This window comes from Marmota marmota, unplaced genomic scaffold (genome assembly GCF_001458135.2).
Source record: "Marmota marmota marmota unplaced genomic scaffold, marMar, whole genome shotgun sequence".
Lineage (NCBI taxonomy): Eukaryota > Metazoa > Chordata > Mammalia > Rodentia > Sciuridae > Marmota > Marmota marmota.
The window spans coordinates 10,901,736-10,925,544 of NW_025999925.1; the positions used below are offsets into that span (position 1 = coordinate 10,901,736).

Sequence of the window (23,809 nt, forward strand, 5' to 3'; positions counted from 1 at the left end):
GGAGGAGCATGATATCTTCTTTAATACCCTTTTATCAGACCATCTTGTAACAGTAAGCTCAGACAGTTTTGCCTCTCTTGAGAATGTAAGGAAATAGGTGAGATGTGTTTTGAGTTGTTAAAATAATTGGAAAGGAGTAATCATTGTCAAAGAGCTGCCAAACGAGTAAGGGATGTTAAGTATCCTGAAAGCTGAGATAGTCCATTATGTAAAGAATCATTTTATCCAAAATGCTCATGGCATTTATTAAGATACACTGAAGAGTATTCAGGTCCTCCCCAAGACTCAGGATGGCTTTACTATAGTAGAACTGGAATAGAAAATAATGTAGTAGAGAAGGATTTATAGAATTAAATCTGGAATATTTTCCCAAATTTTTTGGAAATATTCAGGCCCTAATGAGAATGTGTCAATATTGAGGCACATTCATCTGTTAAATAGCATATTTTTTTTCTGTGGGAATTTTAGAAGTAAAAAAAAAGAAAAGAAGAACTCCATTAATACATTGATATGTTCCCCTCCAGATATATTACTTTACTTATTGCACATAGTTAAGATCATAAAGACTACACATATTTTTAGTTGCCATTTTTTAAATTATTCGTATCAAGAGGGAATAATAAGAGGCTCAGATCAATACTGCATCTCTGTTCCTGTTAAATTTTGGAGCTTCTTAAGGGTTATATATGTTAAAAATTCATTAAATGGTTATCTAAAGGAGCAATTTTAATTATATTTCAGTGTTTTCTTATACTCGCATTATTCTAAGTGAAGTTAGAGGAGTTATTTATATTATATGTCAGAGCTGACTTGTGAAGTGGTCTTAATCAGTAAGATGAGGGCATTTCTATAGACAAGGATCATAGAGAAATTTCTCCTCCATAGACTTTCTAGAGCATAAAGCATCAGTCTCTTGGCTAGGTTATACTGCACGCTGGCTCAAGTATGTCCAAGTTTCCAAAGTATGTCCTCATTTGCAAAACCCTGATGCCTGAACTTCTTCCCGACCCTTTAAATGGAGCCAGTTGTCAATGAATTTGTCATATTTCAGCAGCTCTCCATATTTTTTGATAAGTACTGTGGTATTAGTAGTGCACCTTTCTAATTAATATTTATCTTTGCAATCTGATCATATAATTGATTGCCATAACCTTTCTTTAGAATTCACAATTGTTCTTCCCTGGAGAAAAGGTAAAATCTAGAACATTACTCTTTCTTTTGCTCATTACTTTTTCTTTTGTGTTAGGAAACTCCTATGGTCTTTAGCCACCCATCTCTCCCGGTGCAGTCTAAAGCTATGTTAGAAAGGGGCAGGCCCTCATTCCCTGGTGCAAATACCAGGCCCTGTGCTCCCTGCTCTGTGCTCTCTGAGAAAGCCAAAGAATTAAGGAATCTAGAAGGAGGCTAAGGGAGTGCTTAGGTCCTCTCTCCTAGTGGGTTAGACCAACATTTTAATCTAGTGTGTCAGTGAATTGTTCATATCTTTCACCTGGATAAGTTTCAGTGGATTCAAACAGTTCTACTTTATCTACAGGTAAATTGGGAACATCATTTATAGTTATGTTAATGGTTTACACAAGTTATATTTTATAGAATTGATTGAATAATTTCTAAGTGTTTAAAGTCTATAATGGGCTACTTTTTATTAAAAGCTGTGACATATTCATATACATAACAGAAAATATGACATAGTAAAAGTCTAAGGAAAATCATAAAGATCTCCCCTGTCCAAGTGCCTTCCATGACCTTCATACATACTTGATGGAACATTTAAAGAAATCTGACTTCTTGGTGGGTTTGGCTCACTCACAAGAACTCAGTCATTCACTTATCTCAAGGTTATCACTCCCTCCCTTCAGGGACCTGGCCAGTCCTTGGGGAATGAAGCATTCATAAGGAGATCACTAGGTCATGCAAGTTGTTAGAACAGAGTTCTGTTGGTTCTAACTTGTATTCAGGGAGCCCTGCTGGGAATGACTTTGGAGTCTCACCCATGGATAAGGTGCTCTGCCCAGGACTTCCCAGTAGGGACCCTGAAAAGCTGCCCCAGGACTCCAAAGCTACATGACTTCAAGTGTTGGTGTTTCCCCCAATTTAGCGATGTATTTTCTTCTCTTTCTCTCTCACCTATCATTTTAGCTTTTGCTCTTGTTTCCATATTATTACTAAAATAAATATTATGTTGTATAAGAGAATATTTGTATTGTCTATTGGATCTGACCTGCCAAATTCTGTGGCTGTACAAATATATAACACTTTTAACATTACACATTATGAAACAAAATTTAACAGCCTGATTTTTGAATTTTGGTTTTACATGAGTTAATTATGATGCAGTGATGTAGAGGGCAATTCCTTGAAACTGACACTTGATTTAGATCTTTACTTGCTACTAACAATAACCTTGATCTTCCTCAAGTCATTTAACTTTTCTGGGCCTTCATTTCCTCGATTTAAAAAGGAAGGTATGTATCACATTGTATTGTGTATTTTACATAAGCAATTCATTTAATCCACCTAAATTTACATGTAAAATACTTAACACAATGTGGTATATTGTGTTAGCTGTTACCAAACTATATTAACTTATTCAAATTTTATTATCCTATGAGTCAAGCAGTAATGATATCATTAATATTAATAGTTCTACTTTTAGATGGAGAAAGCAAGGCCAATCATTATTAAATGATTGTACAGAAAGAATATCTGCCAGAGCTAAATTTGAACTATGGCATTATGATTCTAGTCTCTATGCTCTGAGAAACTAACTCTATATAGCAGTGTGCCTGCAGATCATAAACATTTCAGCATTTTTCACAAGTTATAAGGAACACGTTTTCAATGTGCATGATGTCATAAAATAAATATGCTTTTGTAAAATAATAGTATTTGTCTATTTTGACATGTGATGCTGGAGTTTTTAAAATAGACAGTTATGTCTGGTGCTTGGTAAGCTAATTTATCAAACAATATACCCTCACTGAGGACAAAGAAAGAATTCTTCTCTCTGATCTCTTTCTCTTAGGTTATTTTGTTTAGTTTGGTTTTGCTTTGTTTGGTTGCCTTAATTCTCTCCTCTCCTCTACTTTGCATTGACTGTTTTTGGTCCAAGATCCCATGTTCGTAATGTAGAGTTCACAGTGAACAGGAATATAGTTCTTTTTTTTTTCTGAGATGTAATTGGAATATCAGAAGACTTTGACCTCAATGTGGAGTTCAAATTTCTATGTCCAAAATATTTTATACAATTATTATTTTATCCTTTAAACATCTGTAGTTTTCACTGTATGGTTTTATGTCAAGATGATATGTGAATGGTTTAAAATAGTTTTTACAGAAAGAGTTAACAATGATAAGAGTACAGACAGATAAATAGCTTATTAGACACATATTCCCTAATATAACATCAACTATCTCCTGAAGAGGAAGAACAAATCAAAGCAATTATATTTACGTTTTAAATATATTCAAAGTTAGGTCAAGTCCAAACTACCTTCATAATTTTAAAAAGAATGTTACATTGTGAGCTACAAATACCAGCCTAATTATGTATCAATGGAATGGCTTTGCCTAAATTTGCTAAGACCCTGCCTGTTAAAGACCTTGAGTACTCTGATGGCTCATTAGCGTCAATGAGCATGCTGGTCAGTGTGGAAGTGAAGTGGTTAAAAAACTCTGCTGTCCAAGCACTGCCCTGACTATAATCTTGGGAAGGGACTCTGGCTTTGGTGTTTTTCTAAGGCTACCCAGGTGACTCTACTATGCTGAACAGGCCAATTTAACAGATTACTGGACTTTCATGCACTCTAAACTGAATGAATGGCTTTGAATAGTATTCTTCCTACTAGAAAAATAGGATTCACTTCTCAGTCATTTGAAATGTGCCTCTCATCACAGGAGGAAGCATCTTCCCAAGGAGTAAGGAAGAATCACAAAGGACATTATTTACCTTTCAATGGGCTTTACCAATCATTCCATGCAAATATGTTTATTTATCAGACTAATAAATGAGTTGTTCTGCAGCTCTGTGTTTAGATTCACATGCAAGATTCTCAGCATCTTCAAAGAAAAGTGTTCTATAATTTCTAAAACCTCAAACTCAATTGCTTTTTATCTTTTTCTGCTCCCTACATATATGTGATTTTTGGCAGGTGGAATTTGCATTGATCAAAATCAAAGGGACAATTTTTTAAAGGCAAAAATAAAAATCAAACAGATATTGCAAGCAGGATGAAGATCCTTAGAAAGAAAAATATTGGAATACAATATTCTTAGAACTCTATTATCTTCCAGGAATCTTGTGTTTCTAATTAGAGTGAATAGTTTCATTATTAGGGAGTAGAGAATCTGAGCTTTCTATCTTGGGGATACTTTCCCAAATAGATAAGAGCTCATCCTTCAATAGCAGAGTCAACTTTTATTAGCAGATGAACCAGATGCCAGACAACCTCAATGAACAAGAGAGTAATAGTTAAACTGAGAAGAAAAATCGCTTGATTCATAAAAGACATGGAATTTCACCCTGGGCTGACCCAAAATGTCTCAGATGGTAAGTGGCTATGGATGTGACAGAAGTTTACTGGCCTAAAATAAACACAAAGAAAATGAATAAATTTGATTTGCTTTTTAGTGGAAAAAGAAGTATGTGCAGTGTGTTTTTTTTCCCTAATATTGAGCACACAACCTGTTTTTAGGGCCCTGAATATACCACCTACAGAGAAGCAAAGACTGAGAACCTTTAAATAATCCTACATAAAAGGCCCAAGGAGCCAAGATATGAAAAGAAATATTATGTCAGTTTCTTCATAGTTTATGTTCTTTCTCCTGCTCCCCAACAATCTTTTCCTTTTACACATGGGGTCATCAAGGACAGTGTTCATTCTACTGAAGAATAGATTTAGTTTTAAGCCTTGTCACTTGGTAGGGAACTAAGGGCTTCTTTATGTCTGAGAAGTTTATTTCATGATGCTTTTACTTAAGCATCATGAAAGTTCATAAGACCCTTCAATATAACTATCAAACAAGTCTTCCTATGACCAGGCTGCAATTATACATGGAAGTGGCTGCAAAGTGAGCAAAATCTTCACTGTGTGAGAACAGAAACTCTAAAATAAGTTTTAATTCACATTACCTTTGGAATGTGTTATTCTCCAAGCCTGTATAGTGTACTCCTAGTAAGTATGGGGAAACTTTCGAAAAACATTTTTGTTTGTTTGTTTGAATGTCAAGAACTCAGACTCATTAAGGAGTGTTTTCATGCAAATCATTGCTCCAGCAAGATTCTTGTGCCCAAGAGTCTATTCTACATACCAGGAAAATCCAGAAACTGCTTTTCCTGTTCAAAATTCAAAGTAGGGATGAAAATACTAGAAAACATATTCCTCGCTGTTCTATACTAGAAAAAAAAGACTTTACCAAATCTCTTTCTTTTAACTGAATACTCATGAATGGTGTCATAAGATATGTCAGCTATATTAATTTAATCAACATACCACAAATTTCTGGAATTGCTCACCTGGTGAGCAAAATAAATTATGCTTTGAACTGTATAAAAGAGAAAATTAAAAAGAGAGCACTACTGATTATTTGTGTGTGTGTATTCCTTTTTTAACCTTGCAAATATATATATGTATGCATGTATATGTGTGTGTGTGTGTGTGTGTGTGTGTGTGTGTGTATATATATATATATATATACATATAGTCCTTTTTTAACCTTGCAAAAATACTAGGAAATACAAACAGCTACATGTTTACAATTCAAACTCAAAAATATCATAGCAAGGATAGATTTTTTTTCTTGAAATAATGCATTTACAGAGTTTGACACAAAGCAAAATAGCTGGTTCTACAACTCAGAAGAATCAAAAGATACTGCAGTAACACAAAATTGACTTTTAATGTTTGTTTGCCAGTTCATTTTATCTTACAGAAAGTGAAAACATTTTTTAAATACAGATTGTTTCTTCTCTTCGAATTTGCACTAGTAGGTATTAAATGCCTTTAAATACTGGTTTTCTTTGTGGCTTGATGACTTTTGTATTATTCATTTCTTTTGTTGTACACCATTGCTGTTCTGGCAGTAGAGAGCTATGATACAGTTAATTTTTCAACACAACTATGTCAGTTGTCCATTGATCTTTCTTGGTGCATTCTATACTACAAACTGATAACTGATTCCCTTTTAATCCTCCCCTCTTTAGTGGTCAGCTACTCCATAAGACCACCATATTCTTTGGAGTACTGAAATCAAGAAAGCCAGTATGGCTGCCAGCAACCAAACTGGAAGCTCCATTGAGTCTACTTCTAATTGCCAAAATAACAAGCCACTATAGTATTGCATAAAACAAAACTTTAATAGGTACCAGCACCCTTTCTATGAGAGAAAGTTTAAGTTTACAAATGCCGTCGTTAGCTAAAAATTACTGTGATAAAATATGGCAGCAGTCATTCAAAGATGGCTTCCAGTGTTAATGTGACAACTTGTTTTCAATCTTAGTACTGTGTTTGTGTATGAATTACTTCTTTTTATTTGGATTTAAAGTGTGTTTCAGTGAAATTTGTAAATATATTTTGCTCCTTATATAGATCACAAGAGCTAATTATAGATAAAATGATGGAAACAAGATTTTGTAACCCAGCCTTCCATCTCATTTGCCTGATACTTTTGGAATTATAGTCTTAAAAAGTAATTTCTGAATTAGTGCTTGTTATACCACCTTTATGTTAGGTATTGTACTAGGAGATACTTTTCTTTCTCAAACATTCTCAGTGAGATACCTTGGGTAATGAAGTAGGAAAATATACATCTGATGGACAAAATAACAAAATGAGAACATTAAAAAGACCCCTTATTCAATTAGGAGTCCAAGGAGAGTGAAGATTTACTTTGGGTAAAATAAACAGTTTAAAATTCTGCTCAGCAGTGTTTGTTCTGTTAAGATTGTTTTGTTTTCTGAGCATGGGGGAATGGTGGGCAATTCGTAAAGGTTTTAATCAGTTAATGGTCACTACAGAGATTTTGATCAGCACCAATTCCTATACTTATAAGTATTCAAAAGTTAAGAAATGCTGCTATGCTCAACATTATAAAGGCATATTCTGCAACAATAACTGAGGACTACATACTTGCTTCAATAGAAAGTTTTCCCACTTACATTTCTAATAAGATTTTTGTAATATAGGTAATAATTGTTCAAGTATGAGCTTTTTCCCAGTAAGCTAACCCTCATGCTTAAGGTGTTGGAGTTGCTCCTTTGGAAATAGTCCCCTCTTTAAATAATATATTCATCTTATTCTAGACCACTCAGGCATCTATCTATACTTTAGAAGTATGAGTTCTATTTATACCAGCAATGTTTGAATTAAACCTCAGAATCTCTTTGGATTTAAAGTTTTGCATAATTTGCATATCCAAACTAACTTAAATATGTGCATGCATACATTGCCATCCTTTATTATTAAAGCATCTGAAATTTTCAAATATGCTTCTGATGAAAGAAAGGATCTACTTTTATTTACAATATTTTGTCTAGATAATATATGAGTATAGTTATGGTTTCATGGACTTCCAATTGTTTTATACCTTCCACACACATAACTCTATATTTATAGAGTAAATTTATTAGAATTATTACAGAGCTTTAAATGCAACCACAATCAATTCAGGAAACATATTTATTTACTTATGTCCATGGGAGAAAAATCTACATAAAAACATTCATGAAAGCATTCCAGCTATGTCATACTTGGATTATTATACTAAATCCCATTTATTAGAACTCATTGCAAAACAATGGGAAACCATGAAATGTAATTTGAATACAAATATTGGTCCCTGTGGGGTCTCAACATGTCATAAAAATATAGGAAAAGAGAGCTATATTTAAGATTGGAGCTGTTGATATGGAAAGTTGTTTTTCTGAAGTTGGACTTAACTTTTCATTTAAAGACCTGAAGATTTTAATGTAAACTGTTGGATGACAGCTTTAGCATTTCACTTATGCCCAATGATGACCAGCAAAGAAAGAGACACTGACTTCGTTTTCTATTTGGGTGAAGGTTTAGAACTATATTGTTGACTTTTTCCCCCAAAAGTAGGCACCATGTAGGATTTGCTGTGTATATTCAATAGAGATAATAAGAATTTTGAAAGTTGGGTCTTTGTTTCTTGGTTAGGCAAGTATACAGTTATTAATTCCTTCTATGATTTAACTTTTTTCATGTAATGTAAATAAGAAAGAAATATTAAATAAAGTTATTTTTATAAAGGATAATAATGTTTCATAGGCTAACACAAAATCAAGCAGCTAATTTTATAATTTTTCTGTCCAGCAGTTTATCTATGTAACTGCCCTGAGTAGATGCTAAATGCTGCTTAGCAAAGGGCCCTTAGAATTTAAATATAACTCAGTAAAGCTACTCAAAAGATAAAACAATTCTTCTGAGACATGTGTAATTTAATTAGAAGAAAGTAGGAGTTTCTTAATGGTTAAATATCATTTGCTTATTTGAGTCTCATACTACATATAAATGGGGTTATTAGGGAGTTTTAACTGTGCTTATTACTATGCATTTGAATCCATATGAATTCTTTTTGGTCAAAAAGGCAAAATTTTTAAAGAGTAAAATACTGGAGAATTGAAATATTAACTTTTAGAAAAGTGTAGATTGTTCCCTTGTGAAACTGAGTTTTGTGCAACCTCTCAGAATCTCAATTTATGTAAAGAAGTCTGTATTTCAAATCTGTTGCTCTAATTTTTTTTCATCATAGTGCATTTCAAAATTGTAGAAATGTGTAAAACTTGTGCTTATGGAAGCTGCTGTTCTGAGTAGCTTTACATTCTTTAATTTAATCCTAGCACTTTTCAAGCTATTGCATGCTCCGCTCATGAAAGGATACTTTGTTGGGATGATGTAGCTTAAACATTTTGGCTCAAAAGCCTCCTTATGTGGAGCTTCCCTTAAAATTATATTAATTTATAATATATATTGAATGATAGCTTTACAAAAACAAATTCATGAATTGGTTTTTATGAAAATGACTCTTTACAGTAAGTAAAAAAGGGTTGTCACAGTTTTGGTAACTTGCATGAGTTCATACTGGAAAAACAAACAAACAAACAAAAACCTTTCACATGTTCTTAATGACTTTAAAACAGATGCACTCTAGGCGCACACTCAGTTGTATGCTCTGAAGCAGTAGACACCATACAGCTTATGCTTTTTATCTGGGAAGCCCACGAAGCGCACTGCCGCCTCAGTGGGACTGCAGCGCCTTCTTGGTCTAGAGATAGGGTAGCGAACGCTACCATCTGCCAACCAGCCAGCATCGCAGCGGTCATAGCCGAGAAGTTTCCAGGCAGCAAATATCTGACCCACTTTGGCAATCTGAGCACCATCATTGAGACAAGCTTGCACAGCTTCGTCATAGGTTAGCTTGGTGGGGTGGATCAGATAGTAAAAACGGCCTGTGGAGGAAGGAGAGAGACAGATCAATGGGCTTGTCTGCAATAGAGCCACACCGAAATGGAGGGAGAAAAAAACAGAAGTGCTTCTCAATGAAGGGAGTTGTAAAGCAATATTTGTGATGTTTCTGGAATGTTAGGATTGTCAATTGAATGTAATATCCCTGGGTCGCTCTCCATTAAATTCATCTTTCTCCTTGTCCCTTAATGTGTGTTCAGATATGCTCTTTATAGCTTTAAAAAGAAAAGGGAGATGACAGATGCAGTTTCTCTTAGCTAATTAGTGACTAAAAGGGCCCTTCTGTGGCATTACAGAAGACAGAATCCCATGTTAAAAGCAAGGGCTATTTAAATTCTAGCAGTAGCAAGACTGAACCCCAGTACAAGTTTCTGGAGAGGCGAAATTTGAATGTGAAAGGATCAAAAAACATTCCTGACATAAAAGTCCATTTGAGAAAATCAAAAGCCCTCAAGTTCTTTTCATTACAGGTATCAATAAGACATTATTCTCCTTCAAAGACTACAGTATGAAAATGCATAAAATACAGGAAGTCACTTGCCACAAATAATACATACTCAGAATGTAAACCCAGTCTGTGTTCCCTGACTAGTAAAGAAGATGAATTCATTGATTTTATTCAACTTCCTTCTTTTGAGCCCTGACACTTTGCCATTTCTCAATTTCATAAGGAAGACAAGTTAGTCTTTAACCATTTCTTGCATAGTGTTAATTACTGAGATACTGTTGGTATGTATTAAATATACATAAAAACACACTGAGAAACTTCTCTGTCATCTCAGTTTCAGTTATAAAATAATCACCTTCTTTTGTTTGATTACATTTTATAATTGATGTCCCCCTGACCTTCATTAAATACAGGTTATTGAAGTATAAATTAATATATACTAGTTCTTTCTAGACTGAGGGGATATAATTTGAGGAAAAAAAAAAAGTAGAGACCACAGGAACATTAATTAGTTAGTTCTGTCATCTATACCAGAGGTCAGCAAACCACAGTGCATAAGTCAAATCTGACCTCTTAAATGTTTTTGTAAGTGAAGTTTGCTGGAATACAGCCGTGGTGAATCTACTCAATATTGTGTGTGGCTGTTTTTGTGCTACAACATAATAAGCTCTGTTGAATAGATACAACAGGGAATAAATGGTCATCAAAGCCAAAAATATGTACTATTTGGCTATTTGCAGAGAAAGTTTGTTGACCTTCATTCCTTTCTGTTTTCCTCAAAGTATCAATGGGAACCTAAAACATAAAATGATGAGACCAGGACTTTCTTCATGGGTATGTTACCTGAGCAGTCCCTTGGGCCCTATGCTAGGTTTAGTGCTCTGCAGTCACCATCTTAAAATTCTCAATCATTTTTAACAAAGGGCCCACATTTTCATTTTTCACTGGGCCTTACAAACTATGTATCAGGTTCTGGATGGGGCAAGAGAAGGGCTGGGATTGGATGAATGTAACAGATGTGTCATTAAAATGGATGCAAACTTTTTTTGGCTTTTGCTTCCAATTTTATCCTTTTTTTTTTTTTTTTTTGCTTACTCCCCTTCATCCTGGGCTTTGCTGATCATCATATTATAATTGAGAAGGGGAGAACACGTGTGATACAAAAGCTCTCTTTTTTTCAATGGAGAGAACCATATCCATGGAGGATGCACAGTGGCAGCATTACCTGTGGCAATAAGAAAGGACCTCCATAACATGTGATAGTTTCAAATATTTCTTAATAAAAATTGGACACTAGGGGCTGGGGATGTGGCTCAAGCGGTAGCGCGCTCGCCTGGCATGCGTGCGGCCCGGGTTCGATCCTCAGCACCACATACCAACAAAGATGTTGTGTCTGCCGAAAACTAAAAAATAAATATTAAAAATTCTCTCTCTCTCTCTCTCTCTCTCTCTCTCTCTCTCTCTCACTCTATCTTTAAAAAAAAATTGGACACTAAAACCTAGGAGTATTGGAAATATGCATTTTTTGCTTGACTTATGTGGATATTTTTCAAGAACTCTTAATATCTTTTCAAACTAAACCAATACTTCAAAGTTTTTATTTTTTTAAGGAGGTAATACTTTAGTAGCCAAATATAGTGTTATAGTGCAGCTTGGTCCCTGGGGTAGGAAAGAAGGCAGTGAAGTTCATATCTTACCATTGAAGTTGGATGTAAAACAGAAAACATCATATCTGCTTTTATCTTTATCCCAGAACCCATAGTTCCTGACGCCGGGCACTGTGTTCTGGCCCCCACAGGGCTCTCTAGGTTTTGTGATGGGGTATTGCACAGACCCATCGCTGAGCCAGCCGGCATTACACCAGTCCAGCCCGCCCCGCCAGGCATCATAGAGCTGGTCGAAGGAGGCAATCACAGCATCCTGGTCCAAACAAGCCTGTTGTGCCTCATGAAAATTTAGATTGTAGCGCCCCAGTCGTGGAAAGTAAGGGAATACCACACCTATGCAAAAGAGAATGCAAGAGGTCATTAGTAGCGCACGCGCGCACACACACACAAACAACAACAACAACAACAAAAAACCTGAGCAAATTCACTTCACTGATGACAAAAATACTAGAATCTCCATTAGAAGAGGTAGTTTGGGTTAATTGCAACAGCTGCCCATAGTTCCTTTCTCCTTCAAACAACCTCTCAGCCCTGAGGATCTCATGATTTGATAATGAAGGGATTGGCTGCCTTTGCTAAGAATTTGATTCATGCCTTAAAACCCTCTTTCTAAAAATGATTTGTCTGCAGTCCCAATAGTCCTCCACAAGCACTGCTACTGGTTACTAACCCTGTAACAAGTAACTACTGAACTCTTTCCATCTAGGGAAAATCCAGTATTAAACAGTAAGAGTGGCAAGAAATACAGTGCTTGGAGATAGGATATTTATTAAAATTTACAATGTTATTCTTAGTCATTATTCTTGGAATTAGTGATAAGTTTTACCTAGTCTTTGAAATGTATAAAAAACATGCTAAAGAATTCAAATGTGTGTGTATATTACATATATGTCTATGTGTTCACATATATCATATAGTATCATATAATAGTGCTCCAGTTCTCTCATGACTATACAGATATATACATACATATATATATACACAGATGCACATATATGTATTTCATTTTACCTGTGTTCCTAAAAACTTGCAGACCACTTAGTGGGATTCTAATTTGGAGAACATCTAAAGGGAATTGCATATCTGACAAAAATCTAATTAATGGTCTTATTTCATATTAATAAGATAATTTTGTACAAGGAAGTATTCCCCCATTAAGCACTGTGGCTCTTTTATCTGTTTCAACTTTTAATGTAGCTTTTAATGTTATTGTTTTACTGTCCTTGAAAGGTACAACTAAAATGAGAGCTTTAATTAAAAAAAAAATACGGATTTACATAATGCAAACTGAAAATAAGGTTTAAAAAACAATTTTATTATGGGTAGATTTTTTTTTAAAAGTTTCCCTAAACTTGTCCTATATGATACAGGCACAGCATAGGCATCTTTTAACATCTTCATCTTACTTAAGAAATTAAATATTAAAGAATATAATTCCTGGGCTGGGGATGTGGCTCAAGCAGTAACACGCTCGCCTGGCATGCACGGGGCGCTGGGTTCGATCCTCAGCACCACGTACAAATAAAATAAAGATGTTGTGTCCACCGAAAACTGAAAAATAAAATATTTTAAAAAAAGAATAAAATTCCTTAACAACTGAATATGGCATTACTCAGCATTTGACTTTGCCTGGGAAGATACATGGTTTTCAAAAGCATTTCTGTTGGTCAACTAATTATAGTAGTTGATTGAGCTATCCCTTGACATTCTAAGCAGTGTCTTAAAGGACAATTATTATCAGATTAAGAAAGCAAAGCTATACCTTTTACTGTACATTAAGAAAGACCATGTGTCCGAGTATCTCTCCCATAGTTAATGAAATAATTAATTCAGAGTGATTATGTTTCTAAAGTGACTAAAAGTTATTTGTATTTAGCATACGAAAAGCATAAGCTTGTGCAACTGACTGAGTAAATTTGGTGGGTTATGTCACATATACTACATTCCAAGACTGTGGAACCTATTGAATATGACGTACATGGACAGCATAACCAGTACACAGGAAATATTTTCTTATAAATTGTCCTGGAAGACTACAAAAAGAGATTTCAGTAGCCGAAAATAAAGTCTAAATCCTGAAGGACTCTGTAGGACACGTTTGTCCCACTAGAACAGTCCAGCTGGCACTGACCACAGGAGGCAGAAATCCAAGAAAGCTTCCTGATCTCATTCGGCTTTCTCAGGTTCTTGGCTGAAGGATCTATAAGCTGAATGGGAGCCAGAGGAAGAAGGAAAAGACTCTCTTGGTTGCCACTGACTCCTGCTGTGGCAAGGGGGAGGCAGAACCTGGAGAAGGCTCTATCTAAGAAGGGCTTTGCCCAGGCTCCCAGCTAAGAACCCAGTGAGCGCCTGGAAAGAACTTCTCTGCTTCTGTCCCTCATGACTGCTGTCTTCTCTCCTCAGCAGCACCAGGAATGCACAGGAAAGGAATACATTCCATTTATCTAGTAGCGATGTCTTTGGAAGCTAGAGTTCAAGTGACAAAAATCTCAAAAGTATTTCAACCTGAAGAAAGAAATGGTTTGGGTTGCCTTCCTTTCCCCAAATGGCTAAAGACTGAAGCAGTGGAAAAATGGGATATTTTTATTTTATAATAATTTTAAAGAAGAGGAAAACCCTTCAGGTTTAAATCCACTATAGTGTACTATGGGGGATTCTTATAGGAATTAGGGGAACATTTTTTTTTAGTAATTTCTCCTTGACTAACTATTGAATGTTACTGAAATATAATTAAGTTCCAAATCCAGTGTAATATATTTTTCTTTGAGTAGTTTTCAAATTTCATATGGTTCCCTACAATCATTTCCTAAAGTAAAGTGAAACCTCATGTTAAAATTTTAGTATTTTTCAACAATAGCATAAAATGTAAACTTACTATTGTATCAATCTAAAACTTTTACTTAACAAATTTTAATTAATGTTTGATGATGCTGGAAAAAAAACAAGTTCCAAGTAAAACAATATCAGCTTCTGTGCCTTAAGCGGTCTAAGTTTTTAAATGTATATTCTGCATATTTACTTAATTTTATTTCCAAGTGGTTAATAATTCAACAATCTTAATTTTAGAATTCTTCTTATATATGGAAAAATGTGCAATTCCTACAGCTGAATTATGAGGTTCATGGTTGCTTTCATGAAGTGTTTTAAAAATAAGAGATGTTAAACTTTCATGGGTAGGAAATAAGGGTTTAGGACTTTTTTCCAAGCCATATTTGACTCATTTATCCTTTGTTATTATGTCAGACTATAATCAAAGCTCTTTTATTTTATATGAAAGGCTGGTATATATAACTGCAAATGGGATTAATAAGATGACACATCACATGGGAAACAATAATAGCAAATAATATGAAGAGTTTAGTCAGTTGAAGTATATTTTGAGGATACAGTCTTTAAGATTCATAATCACACAGCCCAATTGATTCTATCTATTTGTTGGCAAATAAAATTTGTTAGGCAGATGAAGGGTTTTCCTGTTCTGATACTCATAAAATTTGTTTTCACAAAGTAAATATTTCTGGTAATATAAAGGGCAGAGGCCATGTAGTATAAATAATTGTATCCCCCTTAGTTCCTCTTATAGTGCCTAGAAGCACTATGCACATATCTGAAGTTATTTTCTGTTTCTAAATGTTCTAAGACTATATGTTTACATGCCTGGCCCTATTTTCACTAATAGAATATTAATACAATGGACTTCTAATCTTCCTATAGGGAGAGGGGTTGGGAATAGAAAAGACATTAGAATGAATCAGGCATATTTTTCCTATCCTTATATATGAATACATGATCAAGTAACTCCACTTCATATACAATCACAATAATGGGATCCTAATTGGAACAGGTTATACTTATTTTATGTATGTACAATATGTCAAAATATACTACTATCATATATATCTAGAAAGAACAAATAAATAAAAAAGAATATTTATACAATGGAAGATTTGAAGAGCAAACCTCTTGTTTTTAATATTGTTTATTGTATTTATTGATTGCTGAAATAAATTCTGTAACCCTTATTTCACAGTATCTCTAGTGACTCTTCTTGTCATATATATATATATATATATATATATATATATATATATATATATATATAGCTTATTCTTTGTGGTATGCTGTTTGTAGCAATGTGGTTAATTGGTAATGATAAGAAGATTTATCCTATCAAAATTCTATACTCTATAAAGATTTGTACTTCAAATGAAATATCAAAAAGTATAATGATAGGCACAAGAATAAAATAAAATTCATAAGAATAAAATTTGTAGAATTTTGGTCAATAACCTGAGGAAAGTCTCTACATAGTATGGAACAGACAATCAAGATGCAGCAAATTATATGTGTAACAGGTTGAAAGCAAAAAAGACAAACATTATGGCTATCATTTATTAGCCTGTCAAGGGTCCTTTGATAAAGCAAATAAATTCTGAATATTAAGTGACTGTCTTCTCTAAGACAATTACTTCTTCTATCCTGAATAATGTCAATGTTCATGGGTATGAGTATAAATCAATAAAAACTGGAAGTACAGTTGGGCGCGGTGGCACACACCTCTAATCTCAGTGGCTTGGGAGGCTGAGGCAGGAGGATCCCAAGTTCAAAGCCAGCCTTAGCAAGATTGTAAGCAACTCAGTAAGATTTTCTTAATAATAATAATAATAAATTTTAAAAGGGCTGGGGATGTGGCTCTGTGGTTAAGCATCCCTGATTTCAATCCCTGGTACCAAAACGAAACCTGGAAGTACAAAGCTGCCTGCCATCAGGAACCAAGAACTGGAACAAAGAAAGATCTGAAAAGTTCACAGAACTATGCTTTACAGCATCGTGCAATTATTAGACATATAAAGCTAATAAGTCTCCTAACATGTGATGGAATTCTGTGGAATTCTATGGGCTTATGGGATTCAGAAGGACAAATCTTCAGTGACCAGATGGGTAATATTTCAAAAGCCACAAATCTATCCTAGGAGCTGAAAGGAGATTCTAGCAAATTCATACCTATAGTTTTTTTAAAAAAATTTTTTAGTTTTATTTTTTAGTTGTTGATAGATCTTTATTTATATGTGGTACTGAGAATTGAATCCAGTGCCTCACACATGCCAGGCAAGTGCACTATCGCTGAGCCACAGCCCCACACCTATAGTTTTATAGAAGGAAATTATTCTATCAACACAGCCAAAATTCACTCCTTAATGTAAAATACTGCAGAAATTCAGGAAAAGTAAGATGGCTTGAGATAACATAAGAAACAAAGGAAAAATTTCCCCCAGATATTGTGCAGAAAGGAGGCAAGGAAGGGAAGAACAATTTTCGTCTATATAGCTTAGCACACATGTTAGCCTTTGAATCTACTGAATGTATTACATGTTCAGGAAATGGAATTCCTCTCCAAAATGGCTTAATCAGTTGGTATTCAATGTCTAAGAGATCCTGGGCTATTTAAAAAAAATATTTCTTTACAAGAATATTTACATAAATTAGAGGTTACTCTTATGTTAAATTAAGTTTTTTTCAGTCACTGTACAGAATATAAGTACATGTATTTTAGTGTGGATGTCCTTTATAAAAATTGCCATTATTTTGAAACTGAGATAATTTTAGAAGCCTAATAAAAAAGAATCCAATTCGAGTTTCTCAATAACCATATAATGGGATTTAAATTTTGAATAGCATAAGGCAATTTCCAAAAATTATTAATTCAGTTCCACTGTGTTTCTCCTAGATGCAAATAGCTTCAATTTTGTGCATAAGCACTGTGTGTGCATTTCAAATACGAAGGCTGAAATTGTAGGCAGACTGGAAAATACAGAAGAATAGAAAAATATGCTGGGCACGGAGTTTTGGTTTCTCACACTATTACTATGGTAACCACTACACATTATTCCTAATGAAAACACGGTAGTGATGAATTACTATTTATTTCTAGGTTCAACATGCTTTGTAGACACCTACCTTGTAAGTCTAGGGCTACCACAGCAGTATCGTCTTCTAACCCTTCAATCACCTCGCACTTGTATCTCCCGTAATCCTCCAGGGTGAGATGGGTGATCACCAGAGAAGCGTCATTGTCACTGTCTCCTTTCAGAAACACTCTACCCTGGTAGCCTCCATAGGTTTTCTTGTGGTATCCCATAGAAACAAAAACATCCACTTCCTTGAGGTAATCTGAAGTTAGCTTGGTCCACTTAATTCGGATTTTGTGGATTCCTGAGCCAAATGCTGTAGGGTCTCGATAAAATTTACATGGCAGTGTAACGTTGCCACCTCTGTGTGAGAACACCTTGGCTTGTTCTGCTTCCACGAGTAGACGGGGGCCATTTTCTGCTATGGTTAAAAAACAAAAAGAAAGAAAAGAAGGAAAAAAGAAAGAAAGAAAGTAACCATTAAATGTGCTTTTTTGTTTTGTATAATGAAATGTGCTACATTATAGGATATCTGACAAAAATAGCTTTGATGATTGTCTCTATATATAATCTTTTAATTTTTTTATTAGTGCATTATATTTATACATAAAAGTACAGTTCATTCTGACTTATAAATGCATATAACAAAATTTTCTCCATTTCAGTCCCTATTACTTCCCATTTCCATCCTCTTCTCTCTCTCTCCTTGTTCTCTTCTAATACTCTTTTGTTTTTTCTTCTATTTATTGTTTTTTTTTAAATTGGTGCAAAATGTTTATACATAAAAGTGAACTTCATTTTGATACATTTATACATGCATATAACATAATTAAGTTGATTTCATTCTGTCTTTCCTATTCATCCTTTCTCCCCTTTCATCTACTCTATTCCACCTTTCTTCCTTCTATTTTCACAAAATGCCCCACCCCCTTTTGTTTTTCTCCAGGTTACACATAGGAAGCAAAATATTTGACCCCTGAATTTTTGAGTCTGGTTTATTTCACTCAGCATAATGTTCTCCAGTGCTACCCATTTACCAGTAAATGAATGTAATCTCTTTTGAACAAGATAGAAAGGTATCTGTAAAATTTAGAAGGTATCTATAAGGTAGTCATGTCTTTTAAATCGCAAAAAAGGGGAAGATAGACAGTATAATTATTAAGAAATATTGGATTCAAGACTCCATAGTCATCCGAAGTTTGATGATTTATTTCATTATAAATTCTATTTATATTTCTGGTTCCATTTTCCTTTATTTAAATTTTGGAAATATAGAAACAAGTTCAAGAGAAGTGACAGAGTTCCAAGATTTTTTCATTAATATAAACCTCCAAATTCCAAGGTCAGTTAATTTCATCTGGACATTCTACTACAGTTAAGTCCATATTATATTTATAGAAAAAACTAAAAAGCAGTCTGATTTACTTTATTGTTTGGCTCTGGCCAAAGAATTCAAGATATCCTCACACTTATGGCTTCTCTTCAAACATGCATCTGTGATATGCTATTCTGAAGCATTTCAGACAATGTGTTTATATTTCATTTCTACCCAAAAGATAGACCTCACAAAGGTACTTTTAATGAATGCTGTTATCAAACTACTGATTTTGAAATATATTCTTCAAAATTTGAGTGTTAAAAGTGTACCCAAAGTTATACTTGTTTTTCTGATTAACCAAAAAAATTATTTGCTGATTTATTCTCTTTAAATGTCATTGTATTCCTTCTTTTTCCTTTCTACTATGCCTTGTTTTATAGTTTTCTTATCACTTCTTCCTTTTCTTTCCTTGCCCTTTGTCTTCCTTCTCCCTCCTCCAAGGACTTTACCGCTTTCCAAAGAGCACCACAATATTCCAAGTCTGCCAAGTCAGTAGGGGCTGCTATTTGTTTTTTCTTTGTTGTATGTTATTGTTATTTTTTAAAGAGAGCCAGCTGTTATTTTCAGATCTTGGCTTTCTCTGGGGTTTCCCCTGGTTAGCACAATGTTCTTTTCACCTTGACAAGGTCTCTTGAGGATGTGCAAGATTCAAAAATGAGAAAGCAATGTAACCGCTCCTGAACACACCTTTTGTCCATAGCTTTCAGAACAGCAATGCAGCTTTAAAGCCCTTGCAACATGAGATATTGAATATTGATAGGTATTGAATAATCTTTGCCCATGAGTCATTTAAGACGTACAAATCACAAGGAAGAGTAACCATTCACCTTGAGACAGATTTCAACACCTCAGTTATTTAGTGGCATTCATACATAGGATACTGAATTTAAGATAAAATGTCTGCAAAACAGATGTTGCTTTGCTATTTTTATCATATGGCACTCAGAATTTAAAATGAGAATATCATTTAATTTACAAGTGTTTCCCAATTGTCAAAAACTAGAAAGTTTTATAAGCCATCAATGCTCTCACTTTCAATAAATAATGAAACAAGAAAATAATGACTTTATTTAGTATTTAGTCAAAATAAATCATAAATCCAGATGATTAGGCACGTCCTTTATATTCCATTCTGTAACTCCTTATTTAGGGCAAGAAAACCTTAAAAGATAAAGATAAATCTCTTTTCACTCTATCTTTCCTGGAATCCTGCCCCCCCCCCNCCCCCCACCCCCACCACAATCTCCCCAATGACTGCATACCATTTCTATCTAAACATCTCTAGTCTTCTATCTGGAAAGAGAAAAAGGTGCTATTGACTTGGTGCTCAGTAATGCCTGAGGGCCATAGATTTCCAACCCAGTGTCTTGGGGAACACTGGAAAACTGGGCTTTCCCATGCTGGGATGTGAGGAACAAGGGCTTTCATGTGATATAGACCTTCCTTAGGTAAGGTTAACCTCACTTCCTCAATTTGCTATCTCTTTAGTCTTTGGCAAGTTGTGCAAGCTCAACTCTAATTTCCTCATAAGTGAGTTATATTTAGTAAGAACTACCATATGTAGTGGACCTAATTCTCATAAAGCACCTAGAACAATGGCTCACCAAAAGCAAGTGGGTACTAACTGCTAACTGTTCCTATTTCACAGCTTTTAGTTACTATGTCTCTGATATGATACTGCTCATCACTAAGCAAAATTTTGCATATATTAGCCTTCCATAATTTCACCTAAGTATAAACTTTTAAACCATATGGAGTGAAAATAAATACATAAAATGCCACCTGTGTTATATAGGAGACTTGGAAATTTGTGTGGTTTAGTGTAATCATAAGCTATTCCAGAATGAATACAAAGCCTGAATGTTTTACAAATTAAAGAGCTACAGTAAAGATCAAAACTCCTGTACAAAGAGGCTGAGACTTCTAATGCTTTTCCCTCTGTGGTTAACTTGTGAATTTTTTCATAGGGTTTTAGGAGTATATACCCCAGATGTTTTTCTTCTACTCTAGCACTGTGAGTGAAGGATTACTTAACGTGGTATATTAGTGAGTATTGATCAGACACCAAATCATTTTTATAGCAAGGTTACCAGAATGTATACAATCCTAGCATTCTTATTTCTTTAGGGAGGAGTTGAGGTAATACGTGCCAGAAGTTCCTAGCTGAAATTCGAAGAACCCTAAGAATGGTGTGTAACACATTTAGTGACATTTAGAGCCCTTGAGGTTCATTAACCTAAATCCCCAACATGACCTTGAGAGTAATGTTTTTCATGTGCTTGTTTTCAGAAGATCAGGCTACCATTATACAGCATGGAGCCTGGCTGGAGGTGGCTTGTTTTGGAACAGGCTGTGGAAAATGAGCACTGGCCTCTGAGTCAGGGACTCTCTGGGTTCTACTGAGGGTACTACCATAGCTCAGCTTTGACAAGTGCACCTCCTGAAAACTTGGGGCTTACTAGAGTTATCAGGTTCTGTGTCACAGTTTGTGATCAGAGGGATCAGCCAGGAAACAAACTGAGTTGGGAAGGAGAGAGGGAAACTACAAAGTCAGCAAAAAAAAAGGGGACCAAGAATGTTGATCACGAACTGCAGAGTGTTGCCTAGGGAGGGTCTTGGATCTGATCATTGGATTTAAAAATCTGGATCAGTTTTAAATTCATGCTTAAATAAAAACTGTTTGATCTACAGGGCAGTTGGCAGCAATTAAAATGTAAAATATAAAAATAAACCTTGATTGGTAGCATGAGTATTTCTTTTTTTTTTCTTTCTTTTTTTTTAAGGAAAGAATAAATAAACTGTGTTCATTTTCCTTTGTCTTTCAGTGCTAAAACACACTTAAGCATAGGGCTGAAGACCCTGGTGATTGTGCCTTTGAGCAAGGCTGCTTATTCAATATATGAGGCTAATTGGGGAAATTAAAGATGTCCAGTGGGTATTGAATTTTTAAATATAACCTTTAAGTAAAAAATTCTCTGCCTTTATTAGTGAGGGTCAATGACAGGGACTTGAAAGATTTGATGCCCTTCAAAGCCCAGAGTTGTCTCCAGGGAAAACAGCAGGGCATGGTGAGAACACTGATGGGGACTCACTGAACTGGGGCCTCTTTATTATTTTACAAATTCTGCTGTGAAATCCGGAGGATATCATTTAGTTTTACCAAATAATGAAAGCAATGGTATGGCCAAACTTAACTGATCTTTGTACTTGCTCTGTATTTTAAATTAAGCCTTTTAAAAGTATTTGCAGAAAACAATATTAACAAAATGCTATGAAACCATTACCTGTAGTTCTCAGTTCTATTAAAAGTGGAATTGTTTTTGTCAGTTGCTATACAAAGGAATTCAGGTGACAGAATATGAGCAGGTAGTGTGGATCAAAGTTTGCCTTTTTGAAATGAATTATGGATTGTGCAAGATAATGAGTCTTGATGTTGGTTACTTTGACCACTGGGGTATAAATAAAGTAGACTCCAGATTGGATTTCTTAGGCTAGTTAAAAAAGAAAATACCTGGGAACTTATTCAAACAGGCTAAATAAAATGCTAAATACAGGCATTAAAATATATCTCGCCCTCCAAAAAAAAAAGACCACATCATTTAACTTTTTTAAAAAATATTTTTTGGTGTGTGTATGTATGTGTACACACATCTGTAAATATACACCACTTTAACCATAGTTGGTATGCAATTTGGTGCCATTAATTACTTTAACCATGTAGTATGATCATCACCACTGTCTCTTTCTAAAACTTTTTCTTATTCCCAGTCTAAGCTAATTTCTCTCTTAACATTACAAACTCATATCCATTAACTAAATTGTAAGCTCTGTGATGAGTCATTTGAAAAAGCTTGCATAAGGTTTTAAAAATACTTCCTTATTTTTGTGACATTTGTTATTGTTTCTTTAAGTTTGGATGTGTAAGACTAACACTTTGGAAGCTGTTATTTTCCTTAGAGTGGCCAAAGCTGGCTAGGGGATGAGTAAGCAGGATCAACTGGAATCCTTATCACTAGGCTTACCTTAATCTATTGAAAGCAATCTCTCTATCCAGTTTACATTGTTTTTACAGCATGACGACAGTGCCTGGCATGCAGTCTGTGAATAAAGTGTACTAGTGCTGCATAGAGTGTGTACTGAGTTATGGTGGCTGACATGGATTCCTGAGCTTGCTTTCGACCACATTTTAGCTCTAAAATGAATACAGTTCATAAAAATAGTTAAGCCTTTTAATATTTAAGTAGATTACATAATTTAGACATTTTATATCTCATTGTAATTTACATATTATATTTGCATAGAATACATAATTTAGGAAAAAAATTAAAGAGTGCCTTACTCCTTTAACTCTTTATAAGTATTTTTGTTTCTTTCAGACAGGAATGAATTGAATTGTTCCTGAGAGTCAGAAGTGCTCATCTGTGCTGGCTTACATTGGAAACCTTTACATGTGCCCTGTCCCTTCACCCTTTGCTGTCCTTTCAGAGCACTGGTTACTTTTCACATGTGAGAGACAAAGCATTAGCTTCCTTCCCCAGCTAATTCTTGAATGCAAAGAATTTTGAGCCTCTTCTATAGAAGAGGGCAGTAGAGAAATGATCTGACCTCATTCTTGTCCTATGCCCTCATCTACTTGATAAGAGATTGAAATCTTGAATTTATCTCTGTCCCACCTTTGCTTTCATCTGGAATTCAAATTTTGGCTTGCAGACACACAAGTACATGTCTGCTTCTTACCATTTTGTAAATCCAAAAGATTATATGTGGTTCCCCCATAAATTACACTTGAAAGGATTTACCAGTAACTATCAGTGTTGGTAACCTATGGGAAGGTGAAGTGGAAGTCTGGATAGAGGAATGTATGGAAGATTTTTACTGTGCATACTTTCATATTTTGTAGCATGTGAGTGTATTATGTATGC

General features: G+C 34.7%; 1 protein-coding gene across 4 annotated transcripts in view; it reads right to left on the reverse strand.

Annotated features, from left to right (window-relative positions):
- Positions 1 to 5,874: 5,874 nt before the first annotated feature.
- Positions 5,875 to 23,809, reverse strand: part of Hapln1 (hyaluronan and proteoglycan link protein 1) — a 74,065-nt gene continuing 56,130 nt past the window's right edge. For 3 of the 4 annotated variants that reach the window (XM_015497910.2, XM_048800245.1, XM_015497911.2), the window contains 3 exons: positions 17,559 to 17,930; positions 11,631 to 11,933; positions 5,875 to 9,469 (listed from right to left, as the gene is read on the reverse strand). In XM_015497910.2, coding sequence (XP_015353396.1) covers positions 9,180 to 9,469; positions 11,631 to 11,933; positions 17,559 to 17,930 — 965 coding nt within the window. In that variant the 3' untranslated portion in view covers positions 5,875 to 9,179. The remainder of the gene's footprint in view (positions 9,470 to 11,630; positions 11,934 to 17,558; positions 17,931 to 23,809) is intronic. The other variant, XM_048800246.1, reaches the window with a different exon arrangement.